General features: G+C 35.9%; 1 protein-coding gene across 1 annotated transcript; it reads left to right on the top strand.

Moving 5' to 3' along the window:
* Nucleotides 1-15,097: 15,097 nt before the first annotated feature.
* On the top strand, nucleotides 15,098-15,442 carry LOC133300339 (uncharacterized). Its single transcript, XM_061499860.1, has one exon. It carries the CDS (start codon nucleotides 15,098-15,100, stop codon nucleotides 15,440-15,442), a length of 345 nt encoding a protein of 114 aa, XP_061355844.1.
* The last annotated feature ends 7,548 nt before the right edge of the window (nucleotides 15,443-22,990 follow it).

Below are 22,990 nucleotides of genomic sequence, written 5' to 3'. Positions count from 1 at the left end.
GCATAACAGCTGTATTTTGGATAACTGGGAACCTGGTCCTACACATACAGTTAACATGATAAATATAATAATTTAAACAGACAGCTTGCAAGTCCCACACGGACTACAATCCCCTCAATGGGTCAATACAAACAAGAAGGCTCCATGCCCAAATTAACTGAATGCATACATCAAGTCTATATTAATTCAAATTATAAAAACATCAGTAATTAATCCATAGCTCTAAGGATACAATCATGAGCCTAAATAAACACATACAATAATCTCCATAAAATAATTCAGCATGTTAACAAGTCTACATGCTAACATCAAATCTAAACATAATATAAAATCATCAGCTGCATCATCATCTACTCCAATGTGGGGGGCCTTGCCCCTAGAATCATCACCACTACTCTGGGTACCTGAAATGATGTCCCCAAACGGGGTGAGATAACAACATCTCAGTAAGCTCAAGGTTCATAGAGGATCCTCTAATCCCCTGATCCCACTTCCTGCATGACAAGTCAGATATAAAGCATATAATACAAACATACAGCAAAAACATAGCATCATCACATCATCCTTGTATAACCCCAAGGTCAAAGCCATAGACGGTTACATATGTGTGACTTCCAGGGTCAAGCCCTAGACAGTCAACACAACCTCAGTATGAAATAGCTCCCAGAGTCAAGTCATAGGCAGCCTACATATCATGATCACTGGCCAGGATCCTCATAACATATATCATCAGCGCATCATCATAACATCAAGATCATATAACAACTATATGAATGTGAATAAATGCACATATACATTATATCATATACTTTCATACAATATAACCATAATGCCCACCATCATTGTGGGGCCACAAGAGAGAGGAGTCAACTAGAACTAGGAGCTTACCTCAGGGAGCTTAGCACAAGCCACACTCCAATAGTATACGTATGCTCCAACAAAATCCTCAAGTGTACGGTCCTCTAAGCACACCTAGAGTAGGAACTAGAGTAGGAACCATTCACATCATTAATTACATATTAATTAATCAAGTCATATCCACGACTTAATCATCTAATGATTCCACTTTTCATACTCATATGCCAATAATATGCCCATTGCAAGTCTAGACCAATTATTACATAATTACGTATTTTAGTGCATTATTACAAGCTACCTAAATCTTCAATTAATTACATAACTTAGAATCACATGCAAAGGCTCACTTAGGTAACTTAGATTATTTTCAACTCATCCAAGCCATATTTATGATTATTTTAAGTTACTAAGGGTTCCCTTAAGCCCACTTAGCTTAAATATCACTTTTACGGTTTTCCCATAACTATACATGCTTCTATTTTCTAGTTACTGAACGTAACTCACTTGTTATAAAATTATCATCTTTTAGTATGTTAATCTAGACTCAATTACCTTTCCATCAAGGTATCACATGCCTAATTTTAAGTTTCCTAGCTCTGGTTATCACCATTTAAAGTTGGACAAGCAAAACTGTTTGCCAACTCCGAACAGAGCCCTACACATCCTTTACCATTTCTGCGATTATAGAAAATATACTAAACCAATTGCTATCAAATTTTTATGTAGAATACTAGACACATTTATATTTAATTAGACATATTATTAGCCTAATTTGAGTAAGTACAGAGGGAGAAACAATTCGTAGAAGTTGCAGCCATGTACAGCGCTCCTACACATGGCCTCCCTGTGCAGTCCTCACTCAAATGAACATACAGAATGGAATACATATTCAATTGATACCAAATTTTGACACCACATAAATAACAGCTCAAGCTTCAATTTGATATAAGGCACAACCCTATATGACCTCTATGGAGGGAGATATGCTCTCCCAATTTTTCCTAAAGCCTGGTTACTTAGCCTTAAATGTGTTTAAGATTTAATTAATCAATTATGCTTAATCCACCTCACTTGGTCCCTCCATTAGTGTCCTAATTAAGTCTTAGAACCATTTTAAGACATCAAACCCTAATATATATCCATATGGCTGAATTGCATAGTCATAAGATTAAGGTTTTTACTTGTCTTTTTAACACACTTTCATGGTTTAATTAAGTCATTTTTGTCTTTAGTCCCCAAAGGTGTCACCTTTATTAATTTTAACCCTAAACCCTAATAATAATGAAGAGGGCAGAATCAAAGCATGGAGTTTTTAGGGTTCTTCGTTCATCCACATCAAGAACAACTCACACACAAGCCAAAGGTGACACTTTTTCTTACAAGTCTTCATTTTTCTTGAGTTTTAAACCTCTACCACACATTTAACCATCAAGACCTCATTTTTAATAATTTACAACATCATTATCAACATATAATTATTATGGACGAAATGGAAAGTGGGAGGAAGAAGGGTTTGGATTCATCTTTTCCATGGATTCAAGCCTTACCTCTCCAAGATGGCTCCTTTAGATCAAGATCCAACCTTTACTTACCAAGAATGCTTCTTTTTTACCAGAACCCACCTTCATGAAATATTCAAGGATTTAGAACCAAGAACATGAATTTAAAAGAGAAAAGGTAGGGTTTTTCAAGAAGAAAATGTAAGGAACTTACACTAGATTCAAGAAAACAAGCACCAAGGAGTGTTCTTCCAAGAGAACTCAAAATAACATCTCCATGGCATGAAGAAGCTCCAAAATCGCTGTTGTATGGGAAGGTTTCCCCCACGAAAATTTGTCTTTTCAAAATAAAAATAGGATATTATTGAAGAGGATGATGAGGGGAACAACTTTGGTGAAGAGTGTTTTGGATTTTAATGAAGTTTAGGTGATGGGATCTTAGAGAGAAGGTGGAGAAAATTTGAAAACCTCCAATGTAGAGAGAGAATGAAGTGGGCTGCTGATGGGAAGGGAAGGGAAAGAGTCTTCTTGTATTTTTAGGGTTTTCACCATGTCATTAAGTGCCTTCTGTCATTTAATGACACCTGGTGTAATTTTTCTCTGAACGGTTATCAAATTTCTACCCTGAAACACCCAAGACTCTAACTTTAACATTTTTGGTCTAATTATGACATGTTAGACATATATTGGTCTTTATTTCCATTTTCTCATCTTTTTCCCGTTCCGGGATTCTACTGGCTGCTGCTACAACAGTACAAAATATCCGGCAGAAGTGACTTTTAAAAAATACCCCAATATGGGTATCAATCTTCATCAAATCATATCCTAACCTCATTCATGATGTTTATATCATTAGATTAGCTCTCTAACTATAATTTGCTAATTTGGAGCTATTCTACTGACTGTTATTACGTCAGCAGTCAAAATTAACAGATGAAAATTCATCTGTGCATAATACACTCAATATGGGTTTCAAAATTCTTAGAATTTCATTCTCATTCTATTTATGACCATAAGGTCCTCATCATTACCCTCAAATTTAAGATCACATAATTAGGGTCATTATAGACTGTTACACATGTGTGACTCCAGGGTCAAGCCATAGACAGTCAACACAACATCTGTATGCAATAGCTCCCAGAGTCAAGTCATAGGCACCCTACATACCATAATCACTGGCCAGGATTCTCATAACGCATATCATCAGTGCATCATCATAACCTTAAGAATCATATAACATCTATATGAATGTGAATGAATGCACATATACGTTATACCACATACTTTCTGATAAACCCTTGGTTTACCATGGTTTTAGGCTTAATTATACTTGAAATATATCATGAATTGCATGGAAATTAGAGTTTTATACCGTAACGTCACAATAATTGAATATCTTGCTAACATGTTGTCATATTTTTTATTTCAAAGGATTTTTGACATCTATTATGGCCCTTTGGAACCAAAAGAAAGCAACAAGAGGAGTTGAAGCCTCAAGGAAGCAAGATTGTAATCATAAACAAGCTGGAAGAGGACGTTTTGGCGTCCAAGAAGAACGTTTAAACGCTCTAAATGAAGAAAACAACAATAACTCCCTGGACCAGAGCGTTTTGGCGGCCAAACAGAGCGCCAAAACGCTCCAGCAGTAACAAGTCACCCTTCGAAGAGGACGTTTTGGCGCCCAACAGCGTGCCAAAACGCCCAGAGGCAGACAGCAACACACTGGGAGGACGTTTTGGCACACAAATAGCACGCTAAAACGTCCATGTACGAACTCATTAGCCCAAGATTCAACTAAGATTTGCCAATGGATACAGATCGCGATATCTGGGATTAAAGCGGAAACATATCAACCTTGATTCATAGAGATCCACGGGAAGATTGAAGAAAGATTATAACAAGATTCAAAGTCAAAAATCTATCACCAATCTACAAGATCTTAAATGAAAAAAGGAAACAACTATGGAATCAATTACAAATCTGATACAGATTCGTTGGGAGATTGAATGATACAACTCCAATGATTATAAATAAGGAGCTGAGGGTCAAGACCAATTAACCAATCCAGAGAATTACATAGAGACCTGAAGGAGGAATCATGTTGCAGAGCGTTGGAGCACTGAGGAACCAAGTCAACATCACACCAATAGAGGCTTGGGGTTCTCTTTTCTTTACTATTGTTTTTGAATTCAGTATGCTAGGCTAAACTTTTATGTAGTTAGGGGTAGATAGAACCCAATTGAATCATTTATGTTTATGGATTAAATTGTTCTTGAATACTTTTCTTTTTATAATTGAATAAATTTATCTGTCTTTAATGCTTTCTATGAGTTTGCTCCTTATAGATTGATTTAGGGGAATTGTATACAATAGGGATGTTGGTGCATGAACCCTGACTTGGTAAATTTATTATAATCCTTGTGATCTAGGTATAGACATAGGGTAATTGTGCAATCTTGGAATTCTTGATCTTAATGCATGTTTTCTTGGGGAATAACCGGGGAACTAGGGTTCTTCTGAGATCACATAGATTTAGGGTAACAAGGAATTGAGCCCTAATTAACTTAGATAGAATTGATTGACATTATATTAAGAGAAGGTTCTTGACTCTTTAATTCATAACATAACGAGGATATTGGAGGAAATCGAAACCCTAACTACGCTTGTTTTTAATTCGTAATCAATCATCATATTTTTCAATTGTCTTTTTAATTCTGAAATTTTCTTAATTGAATGCTATTACTTGTTTTTAATTTTAAGTTCTTCAGTTACAATTCTCTTAAATCCAATTCTTGATTGTCCAACTAAAACGCGATTAGCGAACTAGTGCTTGAAAATCCAATCCTCGTGGGAATGATTTCGTACTACGGTACACTTTATTACTTTATGATAGTCAAAATGGTGCGCATTTGCTTAATTTAATACATCAACAAAAAATCATATTGAACTATGTTTTGTTATTTTCATTACCATTTTCTTTGTGTTACAGATACTGATATAAATAATTTCAATGTGCCAAATTTTACTTCTATCAGTGAAGGTCTTTGTATAAATTTTTTATTTTTTATTTTTTATTACAAATTAAAATTGTCAATCTAACATTGCTTCTGCATATTTGTATATATTTATATTATTGGAATGCAGAGGATCCTACTTTTGTTTGTGAGCATTGTGAAGCACATATGTGGTATGAAGAGATACTTAAGAAGGATCGTAAGGCCAACATACCCGAATTTGGTTTGCGTTGCATCAATGAAAAAGTTAAACTTCCTTTGTTAAAAGTTGCTTCGGATGTGTTGCTTCATCTGTATGATAATTCTAATATGAAGAGCCGCCATTTTTATGAAATATCCGAGCATACAATATGATATTTTCCTTCCCCTCATTCAGAGAAAAAATGGATGGATCAGTAAATAAAAGTTATGGCCCTTACTGTTTTAGAGTTGGGGGACGAGTTCATCATTTAATGGGCAGCCTTATTTCAGCTGATAGTCAGACTCCAAAATTTGCTTAACTTTATATATATGATATTGAGCATGAAGTTGACAACATATTGGGTTGTCTAAGGAATTTCATTTATTGATATTCGGTCATTTTTCAATTATGGATTATATTTTCTGTTCATTTACTATTATTTGACTGATTTATTTTGTAATTATATCTGTCGTTCCACCAACAGTGAAGATATGCTTGATCCCGATACTGTCTTATCATTGAATTAGATGTTAGATAAAAAACAATAGTATTGCTCAATCTTTCAGGTACGCTAGAGACCGTTATAAGGAAGATGACTTCAATGTGTGAAGTTGAGGCTTATTCGAAGGCGTGGCAGTGATGGAAGAGTTTATAGTCTTTCGTCCGCCTCTGAAGTTGCTGCTTTGATTGTTGGAGATATAGACTGTGCAATGGCTGATAGGGATATCATTGTCGAGACACAAGATAGAGTTTTGCAGCAGATAGATGTTAAGCATCCATTACATCTTGGCTTGCAGTAGCCTTTGTTATTTTCTTATGGTAAAGATGGTTATCGCGATGATGTCCAGTGTACTTTTATTTCCAGTGGTAGGACAAATCCAAGAGCCACTATCAGCATGAAAGAATTCTTTTCATTTAGACTTCAGATGAGATCAGGAGAGTCGCAAGTTCTCCATCACTCAAGGAAAATTTTCCAATAATTTTTGGTTGATGTTTACACTATGATTAAGCATGAATGCCTTAATTTCATTCTTCATAACCAAGGTCATCTCAGAGCAGAGTTGTACAGAAATATAATACATGCGTTTGACAGAGGTGAAGATACAGCGATAAGAATGGGAAAATGTATCATTATTCCTTCTTCTTTCACAGGCGGACCTAGATATATAGCAGAGAATTGTAAAGATGCTTTTGCAATTTTTCGTTGGGCTGGATATCCACATCTTTTTATAACAATTATCTGTAATCCTAAGTGGCCAGAAATTATCCGATTTCTTAAGGCCAGAAAGCTCAACCCTGGAGATCGACCTAATATTCTTTGCAGAGTATTCAAGTTCAAATTGGAGCAATTGTTACATGATTTAAAAAAGGGTCATGTTCTTGGAACAATTAATGAATGTAAGTATATGGTAAACTTGATTTTCTTTTTCATAACTTCCAGATTGAAAAATAAAAAACACTAACTCGAGTTTTAAGACAGTTTTATGTATCCCAAAAAATAACTGCCTATAACACTATTATTTTCCTATAATGAACTCGGTTTCTTTCTTTCAATGTAACAGATGTTTGTACAATTGAATTTCAAAAACATGGACTACCTCATGCTCATATCCTACTATTCTTGCACTATTCTAGCAAGCCTGATAGTGGACATGATATTGATAAATTTATTTTAGCGGAGATTCCTAACAAGGATTCAATCCTTCACTATTTGTAGCTGTCACAAGTTACATGATGCATGGTCCCTATGATCCTGACAATTAAAAGTCTCCTTGCATAAAGGAAGGACATTGTTCAAAGAAATTTCCCAAGAAATTCTGCTCCCGTACTTTTATTGATGATGATGAATTCCCTCATTATAAGAGAAGAAATAATGGGAGGGTTGTGAACAAGAGCGATGTTGAACTTGATAATCGTTATGTTGTGCCCTATAACGCAAACCTTCTTTTAAAATATCAAGCTCATATCAACGTTGAATATACTTGTCAGAGAAGTGCCATTAAATATATTTTTAAATACATTTATAATGGGAATAATAGAGTGGCAGCTGTTATACATCATTCAGATGATGAAATCAAAATGTTTTACGATTGCATGTAGTAGAATTCATCTCCATTGTGGTTTCCTGTCATTATGTGGCATAATTTTTTTGTAGCTTCTTTCAACTTAATTACTTATCTATTATAGGTATGTCTCTGCATGTGAAGCTGCTTGGAGAATTTTTGGATTTGACATTCATTACATATACTCCCCATGTTCAAAGATTTCCATTTCACCTACCAAATGAAAAGAACGTTATTTTCAATGATAGTGCTTCAATATCTGATATAAAGACAAGGGCGGAGTCTAAACGATCAATTTTCGAGTCTTGGATGGATGCAAATAAAAAATATCCATGAGGAAAACATCTTACGTATGCAGAGTATCCAACTCAATTTGTTTACAAAGAAAATATGCAAGAATGACATCCAAGAAAACAAGGATTTTCGATTGGAAGAATAAATCATCTTTCTGCCAATAATGGAGAAGATTCCAATCTACGAACGTTGCTTACTTTTCAAAAGGGTTGTACAAGTTACGATGATATGAGAAGGATCAACGACGTGTTTTTTCCTACATTTAAGAATGCCTGGTATTCTCTAGGACTTTTGGATGATGATAATAAGTACATTGATGCAATTAAGGAGGCAAGTTCTTGGGGGTCAACAGCTTATCTCAGAAATCTATTTGCTCTATTGTTATTTGGCAACTCAATGAACAGACCTGAAAATGTTTGGAAAAAGTGTTGGGAATTTCTATCCGATGATGTTCTTTATAGACATAGGAAAAGAATAGGGTGTCAATGTATATGTTATGGATGTATTTCACACATTCCATTTTATCTATTGTGCATTGTAATGAAATTTATTTTACTGTGTAATTCTAAATCAGAACATATAAAGTTGTTAAGTTTTTTATTTTTTATTTTTTTGCTTTGTATTTTATGTTTTTTCATGTGCTTCTTACAGAAGAGTCTATAAAAAACATAACACTTGCTAAAATTGATAAGGTACTGCAAAGCAACGGTAGATGCCTCTCTGATTACCCATCAATGTCTCGCATCACCGATGAATTTTTGCTTGATATGCATAATCGATTAGTGGTCGATGAATTATTGTATGACAGATTTTCTTTGGAAGAAGAGCATGAGAGACTAATGAACTCCCTCACTGATGTGCAGAGAGTTATTTATAACAAAATCATTTCAGCAGTTTCAGCAAGTAAAGAAAGATTTTTTCTATACGACTTTGGTGGTACAGGAAAATCATTTATTTGGAATACCCTGTCTGTAACAGCCTGTTACGTACCGGTATTGTTAACATTAATTATGATATTAAGCGCAATTACAATCACAGCAATTCATTTATAAAAATACGAATAAACTTTTTCCGATTATTACGCGAGCATTTAAAACAATAAAACGCGTAATAATTAAAAGCTGTGACTATAACTGTTAACTCTTGCAGAATATTTATTTTATCTATTTTTACATCACAATATACTTATTATAAGTTACTAAGGGGTTCCCATAAACCCACTTAGCCAATTACCAAACTTTACATTTTTACCTATTCAAACATGGTTCACTCCTAAATTTTCTGCGAACACACCGCTCACAACCAGACCTCCTTCTCAAGTTATATCTTTGTCTTACTTAATTCCCTTTTCAACAAGTTATCACACGCTCAATTCGGAGCTCATTTGCTCCGGTTATCGCCGTTTGAAGTTGGATAAGCGAAATAGCCAACCAACCCCAAAACAGCTCTAAACCTCTCTCACTCCACGAATTATTGCACTAAATCCACTCATCCAATTTCTCTCAAATTTTTACACCATAAATTAGACACCTCAATATTTTATTTGATATATCATACACTTAATTTTACTGAGAAACGAAGCGGGAATTAATTTCCCAAAAACTGGCCAGAACAGCCCCTGCATCAGAGGTCCCTGGACAGTCCGAACTCAATAAATTCCACAGGGCTGAGTACAACCCAGATCTGGCTCATATTTTAACACCATATAGGAGACATCTCAAGATTCAAAATGGCATATGGCACGTCCCTATTGGACCTCTATAGAGGGAGATATGCTCTCCCGAAGTTTGCCTAAAATCTGCCAATTCTACAGAAAATTCGCCAGAGTTTCCTTTGTTTTGCCAATAATCCCCAAATTGGTACAAGGTCACTAATGCCTCAAAGTACCTAATAATCCAACAATAATACAGTAATAATCCAACGGGTGGCAGACACAAGGACCAACGACGCCTTGAGGCACTTACAACCCAATTCAGTTTATATTTATTACACAGTTTATACTATATAACTCACATTATAATCCTTGCTTGTTTCAATCACAAAGGTCCCCTTTACATGTAATTTCACAATATAAGCATATAATCATAACTCTAACATAGGCCTAAATTCCTTCCATCCTGGTACATCATGCATCTCTTTTACATTTACAACATATACTTAAATATTACAACTTACAACTTCAACTTCAAATTACCCTTTACAATATTACAACTTCAATTACAAATCCAAACATAAGTTCAAATGATACAAACTACTAGACTTAGGCATGCCAACATGAACAATATGCCAAATACTGAAAACGCTCCTCTATCACTCTGCGGGCCTCTTGCCCGCTGCTCCAACGCCACAGGTACATCCTGAAATAAATGCCCCGAGACGGGGTGAGATATACGAATATATCTCAGTAACCCAGAGGTTCTGGAGAAAACTCCGCCCAATGGTTCACTTCGATGCATATGAATAGAATACAACAACCACTTTTTAAAACGGGATATAGCAAGGGTTTTAGAGAAATGGGGAATATAGAGATACAAACTACGACGATACGGGATGGTAGCTACCAATATCACGCACGCCCTGGGCATATATAAGCCTATGGGTATCATCCAAGATGCGTTCCAAAAACCACAACCATGATGCCCCAACCATCCAAAACGCCAGAGACATTCCTAGTGTGCTCCTACCCGGATCATACACCATGACCCACGGTCAACTGGAACTCCCTCTCGGAGACCTATCCAGTGGAAGTCCGAAACTGCCCGAAGGCTAAGAAAAACTGTCTACTGGCCAGAGACTCGGTACATAAGTACCCATTGTAATAATGCATGCATGCTCATGTGTTCTATACTACTCATACACACTTCCTACCGTTGCCATCAACTGGAAAGGTGGAACAGAAAAGGGGAACAAGCCCCAGTACTAAGAGGTTACCTTAATTATTTTTCTCACAAGCTCCGCAGCAGCTTATCCCTCAACTTGGTACACAGCAGAATGCCTACACAGAGGACATTCCCAATCACTCACAATTCAAACAATACATGCTAGTTTACAATTATACATGCATTGAACCAATTTCTTACCTCAATCCACTTGGTCCAGGACCAAGGGCAATCCACTGATTCACTGTTCAGGGTTTAAGTCGACGTACGGCAACCTATACAATCACGTACAACAATCAGTGTACGTCAAATTACGTCAAAACGCGAAACATCAAAAAACCTCCCCTACACCATGTAGGTTCGGCCTCTATAGTGTTAATCTACAATTTATTTTTCTAAATTTTCTTTCTCATTTTCTTAGGCATCCTTAGGCTACCAAAAGGCCATATCAAGTGCCACTTTTCATTTTTCGTCATTCAAACGTCGTTTTGCCTAATATTTTGCTCTAGGTCCAATTAACCACTCAACACTACCAAACATTTTTCCTTTAATTTTCCATGCATCCACTCAACCCACAACTCATCTAAACAACATTTAATAACACAACACATCAATTGCATGATTTTACAACATCAAACCTCAACTACCCTCCAATGGTCGAATTCATCAAGTCATCATACCAAAGGTATCCAATTCAATTTAATAACTCCATACATCATACAATCTTAATATTAACTCATACAATTACTCCACAACTCAATCATCTCATCACACCGAAATTCCAATTCATAAAGTCTTGCTCATGAACACAAAATTTGCCTAAGTTAAATCATTTTTTCCTCAATAATTTTTATGACATCAATCACTCTAAAACATCATTCTAAGCCATATTTGTCTAATACAAAATTTCAATTTGAGCTCTCTAACTACATCAATCCAAACAGCCCACTCTATGTCACAAATTCAATCCAAATAAAAACTCAATGAAAATTGGAGAAACTCACCACAAAACAACTCCTAAGGTCCAAGGGAATGATCTTCAAGCAACCAATGAACCAAAGTGAGCTTCCAATCCACCAAAATCCCCAAAATACTTCAATATTTCGCAACTGAAAATGGGAAGTATCTCCCTCTACACTGTACCAAACTCGAAAATAAGGACAAAAATGGATTCCTTGCGAAATTTCAAGTGAGTTAGGCTTTGGAACCACTCAATTTGGTGGCCTAGAACTCAAGTTACAATTGTTTGAAGTTTTCAAAACCCTAACCATGGAGACCCACTAATTTGCAGCTGAAAAATGAAGGGGATGAGTTCCAAATTCTGATTTTCACATGTGCTTAAATGGTCATTTAAGTGGGGGTGGGTCCCACAAGTGCCACCTCACTCAAAACTCACTTAAACTCACTTAATCTCACCACTAGTCTTCGATTATTTCACAACCTATTTATAAAATTAAAAATTAAACATTCACCAAAATCCTTTAATTATACTTGATCAGATGAATCTGGAGTTTTCCGGTCGTTCGGAGAAAATATTGTTTTAAGCTGTTGCGCGCGCCATTGGCACGCTTCCCCAAACTGGCTTAATTCTATCAAATATTATCAGAAATCATATTTCCTAGTTCTATAGACCATTTATAACTCATATTTGAAACCTAGAGCTCAAAACTCAACTGGCACGTTTTACGGTGCAATCGTACCGCGATATTTTTACCCGCGAAAAACACTATTCACTGATTTTTCTGAAACTTGCCTGTCCACTCAATTTTTTGTTCTGAATCCATTTCGAGGGTTATTTCTATCATCTGAGACCTTCTACTCAATTTGTATCTTCCTAGAGTTGCGTGTTGGCTAATTACCGTTTTGCCCTTTCTTTGTATTTTGGCCTTATACTCAGGATTTTCACTGAATCTCCACTTAATTACACACTTAATAGTTTAAACACTTAATTTAAAATTGTGAGGTGTTATACTGTCAGCATCTGTTAGATCAAAAGCTGAAATCATACTTAATGTTGCTTTAAGCATAATTGCTTCCCTTCTACTTCCTGGAGGACGAACAGTGTAACACCCCGTGTGCATCCGGTGTATTAACATACATATGATGGTAAGCGCAACATGCTCAACTTAATTAATGCGGAAGCTAACTGAATAAATTTTCTCTTTTCCTCATGTATTGCAAACTTTTTCACTTCCATGGCCAAAATAAAACGAACAGCATTTCGTCTGTATTTTGGACCACTAGGGATAATTCTCATCATAATAATTCTAACCTGATTGACAATTTAATATAATCCAAGCATAAACCATATTACCCAGCCATCCATGGCGTGGGCTATCTCATAATCATAACAGGTCTCAAAATAATATACATAGAGTTACTTACGTGATTACATCAACCAACCAAAAGAGATGTAATCAAATAAGTAACCTAAACATATACAGACATAATTAACAAAATGGATAAACTATCAACATGGCATAGACATCTCCTATGCTCTCAAAATAATGACATGGCATATAGATACATATTCAAAATAAAACCATGCCAAATACGTATCAGCATAACAAGGTAATCCTGACTATCAGGTCAGGTAATATCCCTTGTCTGGCTTCTTATCACGCGATGCCTCAGCACCATTAGCTCTTGTACCTGAAATGGTAATCCCCATAATGCGGGGTGAGATAATATAATTACCTCAGTAAGCTAGGGACCCTTGGAGGGCTCTTGCACCCCTAAGCTCACTTCTGATATAAACACAGTATAAAAATCCGTGCATGCATCAGAATATGTATGACAATGCAGTGTGCAATAATGTAATCCTACTGGCCAGAGAATATAACAAGTATGCATTACGCAAGGAAATATCGTCTTGCAACATACCGTATGAGGAAACACTGTTTCATACTATGCATTAGGAAACACCTTCTTATGCCTCACACAAGGAAACATTGTCTTGTGTGGCACACAAACATACATACATATATATGCAACATATAACAAATTATTTTTAACATACCATATTAAACTACCACCCTCCCTCAGAGTTTGGTGGAACAAACAGGAGATTAACTTCAAGGACCGAAAGCTTACCTGGAATAGCTCTTTTTCTAGTCTCTTCCAAATCAAAGGGTTCACAAGCCAACAAAATGCTCAACAAATGACCAACACACCTATCCATGGTGAGTTTTATCATAATTAAACATATATACATTTCATATAAGTTTCACATCAAACCATTGCTTGATACTTACCTTAATCTCAAGTAATCAAGAGCCTTGCTCAATGTCCATGCTCTTGCTCCACATGTCCACTTGGTCTCACACTATAACCAATGAACACATTTACATCATTATCCATCATCAATTCATATATACGGTACTGTTCATCTCTACAGTACTATTCATGTATACGACACTATTCAAAAAACGGTATCTTTAATTTTTTCGAATATATTTTCACCGTTAAAATCCTCATCTAAAATTTTTTCTCAACATGAGCTAAGCCTCAATCAAGATCTAACATGCTCAATCAAGCCAAACTTTCAAAATGAAAACCTAAATTCAATTTTTCTCAAAACTCAAAGAAAACTAGGATTTCTTAACATAAACTTACCTAGAATCGCCCAATGAGTGAATTTCTAACCTCAAATGAGATCAAAACACCTTAAACCTTTAAACAAAAAAAGGGCACCACTTTCCCTTCCATTTTTCTCTCAATATAAGGCTTTTTGATAGATTATGGATCAAGGGTTGTGTTTGTCTCCCAATTCTAAGCAACTTTGCTTTTTACCTCACTTAATTTCATCAAGAAATGAAGAAGTTCAATTTAAGCTTTAATTCCAATGGCTACGGGTTCAACGCACAAAGAAGGAAGTAGGAAATGACGAAGGTTCACGGTTCTTTAACTTAAATATGTTAAGTTATTTTAACTGAGTAAAAGCTTATCTATCTATGCACCTCCATTCATTACCAAATTTTACCCAATGGACTAGAATATTTTTCTAGTCATGTTTCTAACTTTACTTTCACTTTTTGGGTAACTTTTTTTACCCACATTTTTCCCTCTTAACTGTCATTTTAACTCCTTTTTCACCAAAGGTGACTTTATTTCTTTTTCTTCTACTTTCTTTATAATTATTCTTCAATATTAAATCCACAACTACATGTGAGTGTTATTATAAACAACACATTCAAGAATTCGTATTCCTATTTAAATCACTAAAGATTCAACGTGCAATATATAGAAGGATTCTACTCTAGCTGAGTTATTGTCAAAAACAAAGTTAATCATTTAGGACGAAACCCCAATGGTACACAGATTTTGCTTTGAGGCTTTGGATAGAACACTTAAAGATATTCTTAGATTTTCTTATACTAGCTGTGTTGATATGCCATTTGGTGGAAAAGTCGTTGTTCTAGGAGGTGACTTTCGGCAAATATTACATATCATTTCTCATGGTAGCAGACAAGAGATAGTTCATGCAACCATCAATTCTTTTCATCTATGGTCCCATTGTCATTTATTAACTTTGACCAAGAACATGCGTCTTGCTTCTGGAGGTAGCCCTCATAATTTGATAGAAATAAAAGAATTTTCTGAGTGGCTTCTTAAAATAGGGGATGGTGATCTTGGAGAAGATGTTGATGGATAATCTATTATAACAATTCCAGATGAATTGTTGATTAAAGAATTTCGTATATAGTTGATTTTGTGTACCCAAATCTCCTGGATAATATTTTAGATCTGACGTTCTTCAAAGAACGTGTTATTCTAACTCCTAAATTATCCAATGTTGTTATGTTAAACGAGAACCTAATGTCTGATTCCGGGTGAAGAAAGGACATTTTTGAGTTCGAATAAGGTTTTGAAGCAAGATGGGAATTCATCATTTGAGGATGATGAGTTCTCACCTGAGATCTTAAATACATTCTTATGTTTGGGAATTCCTGATCATAAATTAACTTTGAAGGTTAAATTTCCAATTATGCTATTGAGAAATGTTTATCAATCAAGAGGTTTATGCAACAGCACAAGATTGCTTATTACTAAATTGGGGAATCATGTTGTTAAGGCAGTTATTCTTACAAGAAGCAAGGCTTTTTGACCCTTATGCCCCTTAATTAATAATTAATTACCAAATTGCCCCTCATTCAAAACTATTTCGAAAATTTACCCTTCCCAACAAACATAACACCAATCTGCCCCTGTTTGACCGTTGACCGCGAAGCCTACCCGGGTACACCATTACCTACCCGGGTAAATTTTGAAACTTTTTATCTACCCGAGTATGTAGGGGTGTACCCGGGTAGAGTTCTTGAATCTGGGAAAATGTTTGAATTATTTACCCGGGTACGTAGCAGTGTACCCGGGTAAACATCGACGGTAGGGTTTTAAAATACCCCAGCAGCCCCATTTCGAAAACCCACAAAAGGGGTACCCGAGTAGAGCTGCTGGAGGAGTGTCATCTTGAGCGATTTCAGGCAGAATCTTGCACTAATTCGTCTTGTTTGTGATCATCATTCGCGGACCTTGCAACCTCTCTGCCTTCTACCGATTGAAATCGATCAAAGGTGAATTTTTTTTTCAGTTTTTTCAATTATGTTATGATTTCTGTTCTGATTCATTGTATTTTCGTTTATATCATTTGATTCTGTCCGAATTATTTTATCAATTTGTCTAACCCTAACCCTGAATCTAACCCTAACCCTAACCCTAACCCTAACCCTAACCCTAACCCTAACCCTAACATGTATCTAATTTCTGATTTTGGTTATTTTTTCAGTTTAATAGTGCGACACAATGACCTCTCGACGCGTTTCAAAGCTGCCAGTGACCCATTCCGAGAGAAGAACCAAGAGTCGTCACGATGGGTCGTCATCCTCTCAGCCCCAGGCTGCTTCGAGTCAGGCTCCGGACTTGACGTTCGGATATTTGTTTGAGGATGACATTCCTTCACACGAGAAGTTCGTGAAGTTTTTCATGACCCGGAAGATCTGCGAACCGAAATCACTGGATTCGGCATTCTTCAACCTAGAGCGTTTTGACATCGTGCCGCTTCTTGAGCAGACACATATTGATGGAGACAGCCATCACATACTGGGGTTCGATTTTGATGGTGTCACAGGAGCAGCACTATATGATGGAGACAGCCATCATATATTTGGTGATTATAACCGGGAGACCATTGTTACAGAGACTAGGAGGGCAGACGCTGAGCCCGGTCATTTTGCTCATTATCCTGTTAGCAACTTGTCAGTTTCTGCTCGCATTCTTCATTATGTGGTGACACATATTATTTTCCAGCGCCCGCATAATCACTCAAAGGTGCTGGAAGGGGACTTTGTCATCCTGTGGGCCCTCCTTCACAGTCAGCAGGTGAACTGGAGGCATTACATATGCATACTGATGTGGAAGGCAGCCAAGTCAAAGAAGGCTGAATTGCCTTTTGCATTTCTGGTGCAGAAGATTCTGCATAGATTTGGAGTGCCTATGGCAACAGAGACCTTGAAGACCGCCAGAGGCTGGAATGCTATATTTGGTGAGAGGCTCCTGAAGCAGTGTGGGATCCTACCGAACAGAGCGGGTATCTGGACGTGGAAGAATGCTATATTTTAACGATGGCCTTCATTTTTGCCTTCCAGGCCTTCCTGTACGTTATGTTGTATCCATATGTTCCCTGTATCCTCTCCTGTATCAGAGCTGGTCTTGTGGATGGATCTTCCTTTAACATATCTGGAAAAAAAAAATTAACTTTACCATATTATCAATTAATCTGAATCATTAAATAAACAGTAGAATACATACTCATTATAGCCGCACAAATGACATTTGAATCCAACTGTCTATGATCCTGTGCTAGGCCTTGATTTAGGCATGTGTGACCTTGACCCCATTTACGGACCACCCAGTTAGCTCCCTTCTTCGGCTTAATTGCCCTCATATACCAGGGACAACCGTCAGCATGGTTTTTACACTTCATAACAAATCTTGACTCGTCGCTTTTTTCAACTATGGCTGTCCTGCGCCCCTTCATACAATGTATCTTCACATCATGTTGCAATTCTGGTTTGGACCCAAATTCTTGTTGCACAAATAACGGATCTCCTAACTTCCAACCTCCGTGCAAGTCATCATCGCCATAAAGGATCTCCAACTCGTCATTAGGGTGCGCCCAGTTAATGAATGAATAATGTTGGCTTTCATTCCAGAATGGCTCCTCAGACCCTGCATCTAAAGATCATGTCAAATTTAATAACTTACCACAAATAATAAATTGTCTAAAGCAAATATTCAAATTTAATAACTTACCACTACTGACTGGGTCGACATGAAGTGGTGACAAGGCTGGGGTACCGAGACTTACGGCGCTCATGTCAGCCTCAAAATTACCGTCCACATCAGTGTCTGACGAATCACCTTCTGGAATAGCACTTTCAGGTTCTCCCTCCTCTTCGCTGTCCACATAGTCCTCGTCTTCATCCACTTCATCCTCATCCCATGCTACCTGAGGAGGTGCAGAAGATCGTACAACTGTATCTTCTTGACCGGTACAGTGTGCAGTAGTGGTTGTATGCACCGGTAAAGATGAAGATTGTCCAACATCAACTTCAACATATATCTCAATATATTTTAATATTTTCCATTCAACAAACGCATCTGTTACGAACTCCACATCTTCATCATCATTTATATCGTTTCCAATGTAGTATATTGTATCCATATCCACTACAGTCTCTAACCTGGCTATCATGCGGTGGATGGAATGTATGCCTTCTGACCCCATTTTTTGAAGAATTCTCTCCTTCAGTTCATTGCATGTAGTGCCCACTTTGATTTTCATCGTTTTTGTTTTTCCTTCAAATCGGACACCGTTCGGACCTTCAAAATGCCTCCCATTGTAGTAAACAACTATAGGAACCATGTTTGGACTTGAACTCATCTTTCACACAAAAATTAGATCTAGGTTTTGGGTTTGGAGGTTGGTTCAGATTTTTTAGCACAAAATGGGAGTGTGGAGATGTAATCTCAATGTCCCCCCAAGATTCAGCTTTCTGAAATGATGAGATGAAATATGTGTGATGTTTCGGATTAGAGAGGGTAAGAGAGAAAGATTTGGGGTTTCAAAAACCCTATACCTCGCAACAATGGCCGAAACCCATACATATTGGGGTTTCTGGACGCGATTTACCCGGGTACACTGCTACGTACCCGGGTAAATAATTCAAACATTTTCCCAGATTCAAGAACTCTACCCGGGTACACCCCTACATACTCGGGTAGATAAAAAGTTTCAAAATTTACCCGGGTAGGTAATGGTGTACCCGGGTAGGCTTCGCGGTCAACGGTCAAACAGGGGTAGATTGGTGTTATGTTTGTTGGGAAGGGTAAATTTTCGAAATAGTTTTGAATGAGGGGCAATTTGGTAATTAATTATTAATTAAGGGGCATAAGGGTCAAAAAGCCCAAGAAGCAATATAGGAGAAATTGTGTTAATTCCTAGAATGACGATGAGCCCATCAAATCATACATTTCTTATAAATTTCCAAAAAAGACAATTCCCCCTGGTCGTTTCGTTTGCCATGACTATCAATAAGAGTCAAGGACAATCACTTTCTCATGTTGGAATTTTTCTCCCTAGGCATGTCTTCACTCATGGGCAATTATATGTGGCACTATCCAGAATAAAGAGCAAGCAGGGATTGAAGATGTTGATACTTAATGAAAATGGTTGTGTTACAAATAGTACTTTTAACATAGTCTATAAGAAAGTATTTCAAAGATTAGTGTAGTTGAAGCTTTTGGTTATCTCTAGAAAGAGATAACATTGTTGTTTGGCATAGGTAAAAATGGAAGAAAAAATTTAGTGAGAGAGCCCTTTTTTAATTATCTTTATAGCAATTTCGTTTGTCATTGCATAAATTTTTTTGCTAATTTTTTTATTGTCATGCAGAATCAGTATTTGATGCACAATCAGTATTTCATTAAGTGCTATTTTTGCAGTATCTTATTTCATGGTAATTATGAAATGGATGCATTGCTATAACACTATTTTACTCCCACACAATGATGTTTTCTATTCGCACTATTGTTTATAGTTTTTTTATCATTCATTTCTAATAGGAGCAAGGATCCAAAGTGCATCGCGGAATGGGTTTTATAACTTTTGCAATTATAAGTTGCGCATCTTACTTATTACCTTGATGTAAAGCACAACATTTAAATTTTTTTGGTGGAGATTGTGCGTAATTATCTTAATTATGCTTACATTCTATTACAAATATATAATATTAAGTTGCAAATCACTTACCTATTTTATATTTTCATTAAGACATTAATAATTGCTCTCTTCTATATATAACATCATCGTGTTGATAATACCTATTTTTTTAGCTGAATATGTGAAAGTATAGATATATTATTTTAAAGTACTGTTCAACATCATTATTTAATTTGAGACTGAAGAAAGAAATTCAGCTTCTTTTTTGTTCCTACATGATGCAATTACGTGTTTATATGTCATACAAAATATTATTCATAAAATTTTGTTAAATTTTTATGTTACGAGACAAACAAATTAGGGTTTTTGTGTGTGCAATTCTAATGATAAAAAAGTACAATACATAGGGGTGTTCAAAAAACCAAATGATCCAAATCAATCCATAAACTGAACCAAACCAATTACAAAAACTGGTTTTTATGAAACAATTTTAAAAACCAATCCAGTTTTTTAATTTTGGTTTAGGTTCGATTATCCATTTTCACAACAGTTTGGATATCCAAAATAACCAAATCATATCCATTTTTATTTTTACTTTTTAACCAGATTTGAAGCAGCTTCCTCCACGTCGAGCACTAACTTCTTTGATTACCTCTATTTTAATGCCAACAGGTGGGACTTCTTCCCCTTTATTCATTTTATTTCTCCAAAACCAAATCTTCCATCAAGTAGAAAGAAACATAAAGATCCATTTATTTGATGAGCAGGCCTCGGTCTCTCCACCAATATTATATGAAAACCACAAATCAATGTCCAAATTAAAGAAATTCGTTGCAAGCTGAGAAAGGCTTAGTAAATTCCACAATATTGAAGTCATTTGTCCATCTTCACAACAGTTTTAAAATTGAATTTGGATATCGAAAAGACAATATTGAAGTCATTTGTCCAAAAAAGAATTGTCAAATATTTTACAAAGACCGGAACATTCAACAACCATTACAAAATTTTATCGACTTCAAATTTAAAAAAGAAAAGAATTTCTTGATTACATCTTTCTTTCTTTTTCCTTCTCTGTTTTTAAGTGTATCACTATCAATCTAAACTGAATTACGCAATAAAATGCCCAAAGTGTAAATGTCACCATTTTTATGGTAAAATTTCGTGATTCCATTCCCAAATGCAATTTTATCTTTTATGTTTTTGCTTATTGTGAGCTTATTTAAGGTAAAAACAAAAAAATTCATGATTGATGGCTTCAATAGTGGGCAATGTTATTAAAATCGGCCCGGTCATTGACCCGATCGAGGTACTGGGTACCTGGGTCACTGGTTCAACCGCATGACCCGGTAATTATATGCAATTTTATAATTTATATTAAAAAATTACAAACTTACTCAAATATCCGAAAAAAATGATACAAATTTCAAATATTTTAATGTAAAATGTAATAAATCACATATTATTATTTAATAAAAGATCAAACAAAAATATAATAATCGTGATACGGGACTTTAGGTTCAGAAAATGACATCTCTAACTATAAATTAATTCAAAATTTTCTGCATAGTACATAATTGAGATAATATTAGTGTTGTAGGTACATAACTTATGTAAGTCAATAAGCATAAAAAATTCAAATATGTCCATTATAATTTTTTTGAAAAAAAATTTTGGAATTTTTTTTTTTTTGGGACCAGACCGGGTCACCGATTAACCGACCGTGTCACCGGTTTTTATGAAAATCGGCCGAGTCGGACCGGGTCGCACCGATTCTGGTGCATGGCCGGTCTGTTGCTTCAACCGGACCGGTTAGATGACCGGTTTACCGGTTCCCGGGTCGACCCGGCCGGGTCGGTCCGGGTTTAATAACACTGATAGTGGGTCTTCTCATGTTTAATCAAAATAGACTAGATATTTTTAGCAATAAATAAATAATAAAGGTGTTTTTTATTTTATTCCAATAAAAAAATAGCACAACTCATCAAAAATAAAATCGGTTTTGAAGTTGATAACCGGTTTATGGTTCATAACTGGTTTTGAATTAAAACCGGTTCAAAATCAGTTTTGATTGATTTTAAATCAAAATCGGTTTTGAACCATAAACCGGTTTTAGAACCGGTTTGGATAAATCAAAACCGGTTTTAAAAAAGAAAACTGGTTCGGTTTGAAAACCAAACCGTTTAAAAGTGGTTCATTTTGATTTTTGGCAAAACCGGTTATAAATCGCTCCATGCACACCCCTAACAATATATATATGGGAAAAGTGTTTGTCATTTTAAATGACATAAAGACTTAAAGTTATGTCATTTTAATATAGAGATAGACACAAGAAAATATTTTTTTATTTAAAATTTAAATTAAAAAAAAACTACTCACTTTCTCTCCCATAATTTTCATTTCTTATGTCTAACTCTCTCTTAAGATGACATAACTTATGTATGTCATTTAAAATGACAAACACCAAACTCTACATATATATGTCAATGATTTTAAGAGAAGATTCATTGTACCAGGAAACGTATTATGGCCATGGTAGTCAAAAACGCGTTATAAAACGTAAAATCGCCGCTTTTACGTTTTATTTTTAACAAAACATTTTCGCTTCAGCATAAAAGCGTAAAGATGGCAAAAGCGTTAAAAACACTGCTATTAAACGTGAAAAAGTTAAAACGTATCATTTTAAAAAAAACAAAAATATCTAATTTTTCCCTAAAACATAATGTTAACGTTAGAGTCAGAGCTAAATCTTTTGTTTCGCTCTGCACGGCTGCATCGCTTGCTCACCAAAATTCAATCTTGAGACCGACCCATCTTTGTTCAAGGTTTTTCGCCTGAGCTGCTGTTTGGTCAGAGCTTCTTGGTCGCGCCCTCCATCCACTATCACTCCAACATTTCTGGTTAGCTTTTCTCCTCCTCCACATTGTTTTTTGAATGCGTTGCTCCTTTTCTCTTCTATATCAGCCTCTTTTTTTGTGTTTAATT

Source organism: Gastrolobium bilobum, unplaced genomic scaffold, assembly GCF_033153095.1.
Source record: "Gastrolobium bilobum isolate Gb01-03AN ecotype WA unplaced genomic scaffold, APGP_CSIRO_Gbil_v1 utg12113, whole genome shotgun sequence".
Lineage (NCBI taxonomy): Eukaryota > Viridiplantae > Streptophyta > Magnoliopsida > Fabales > Fabaceae > Gastrolobium > Gastrolobium bilobum.
The sequence above is the reverse complement of the archived record's forward strand: the minus strand, read 5'-3'. Positions and strand labels throughout refer to the sequence as shown.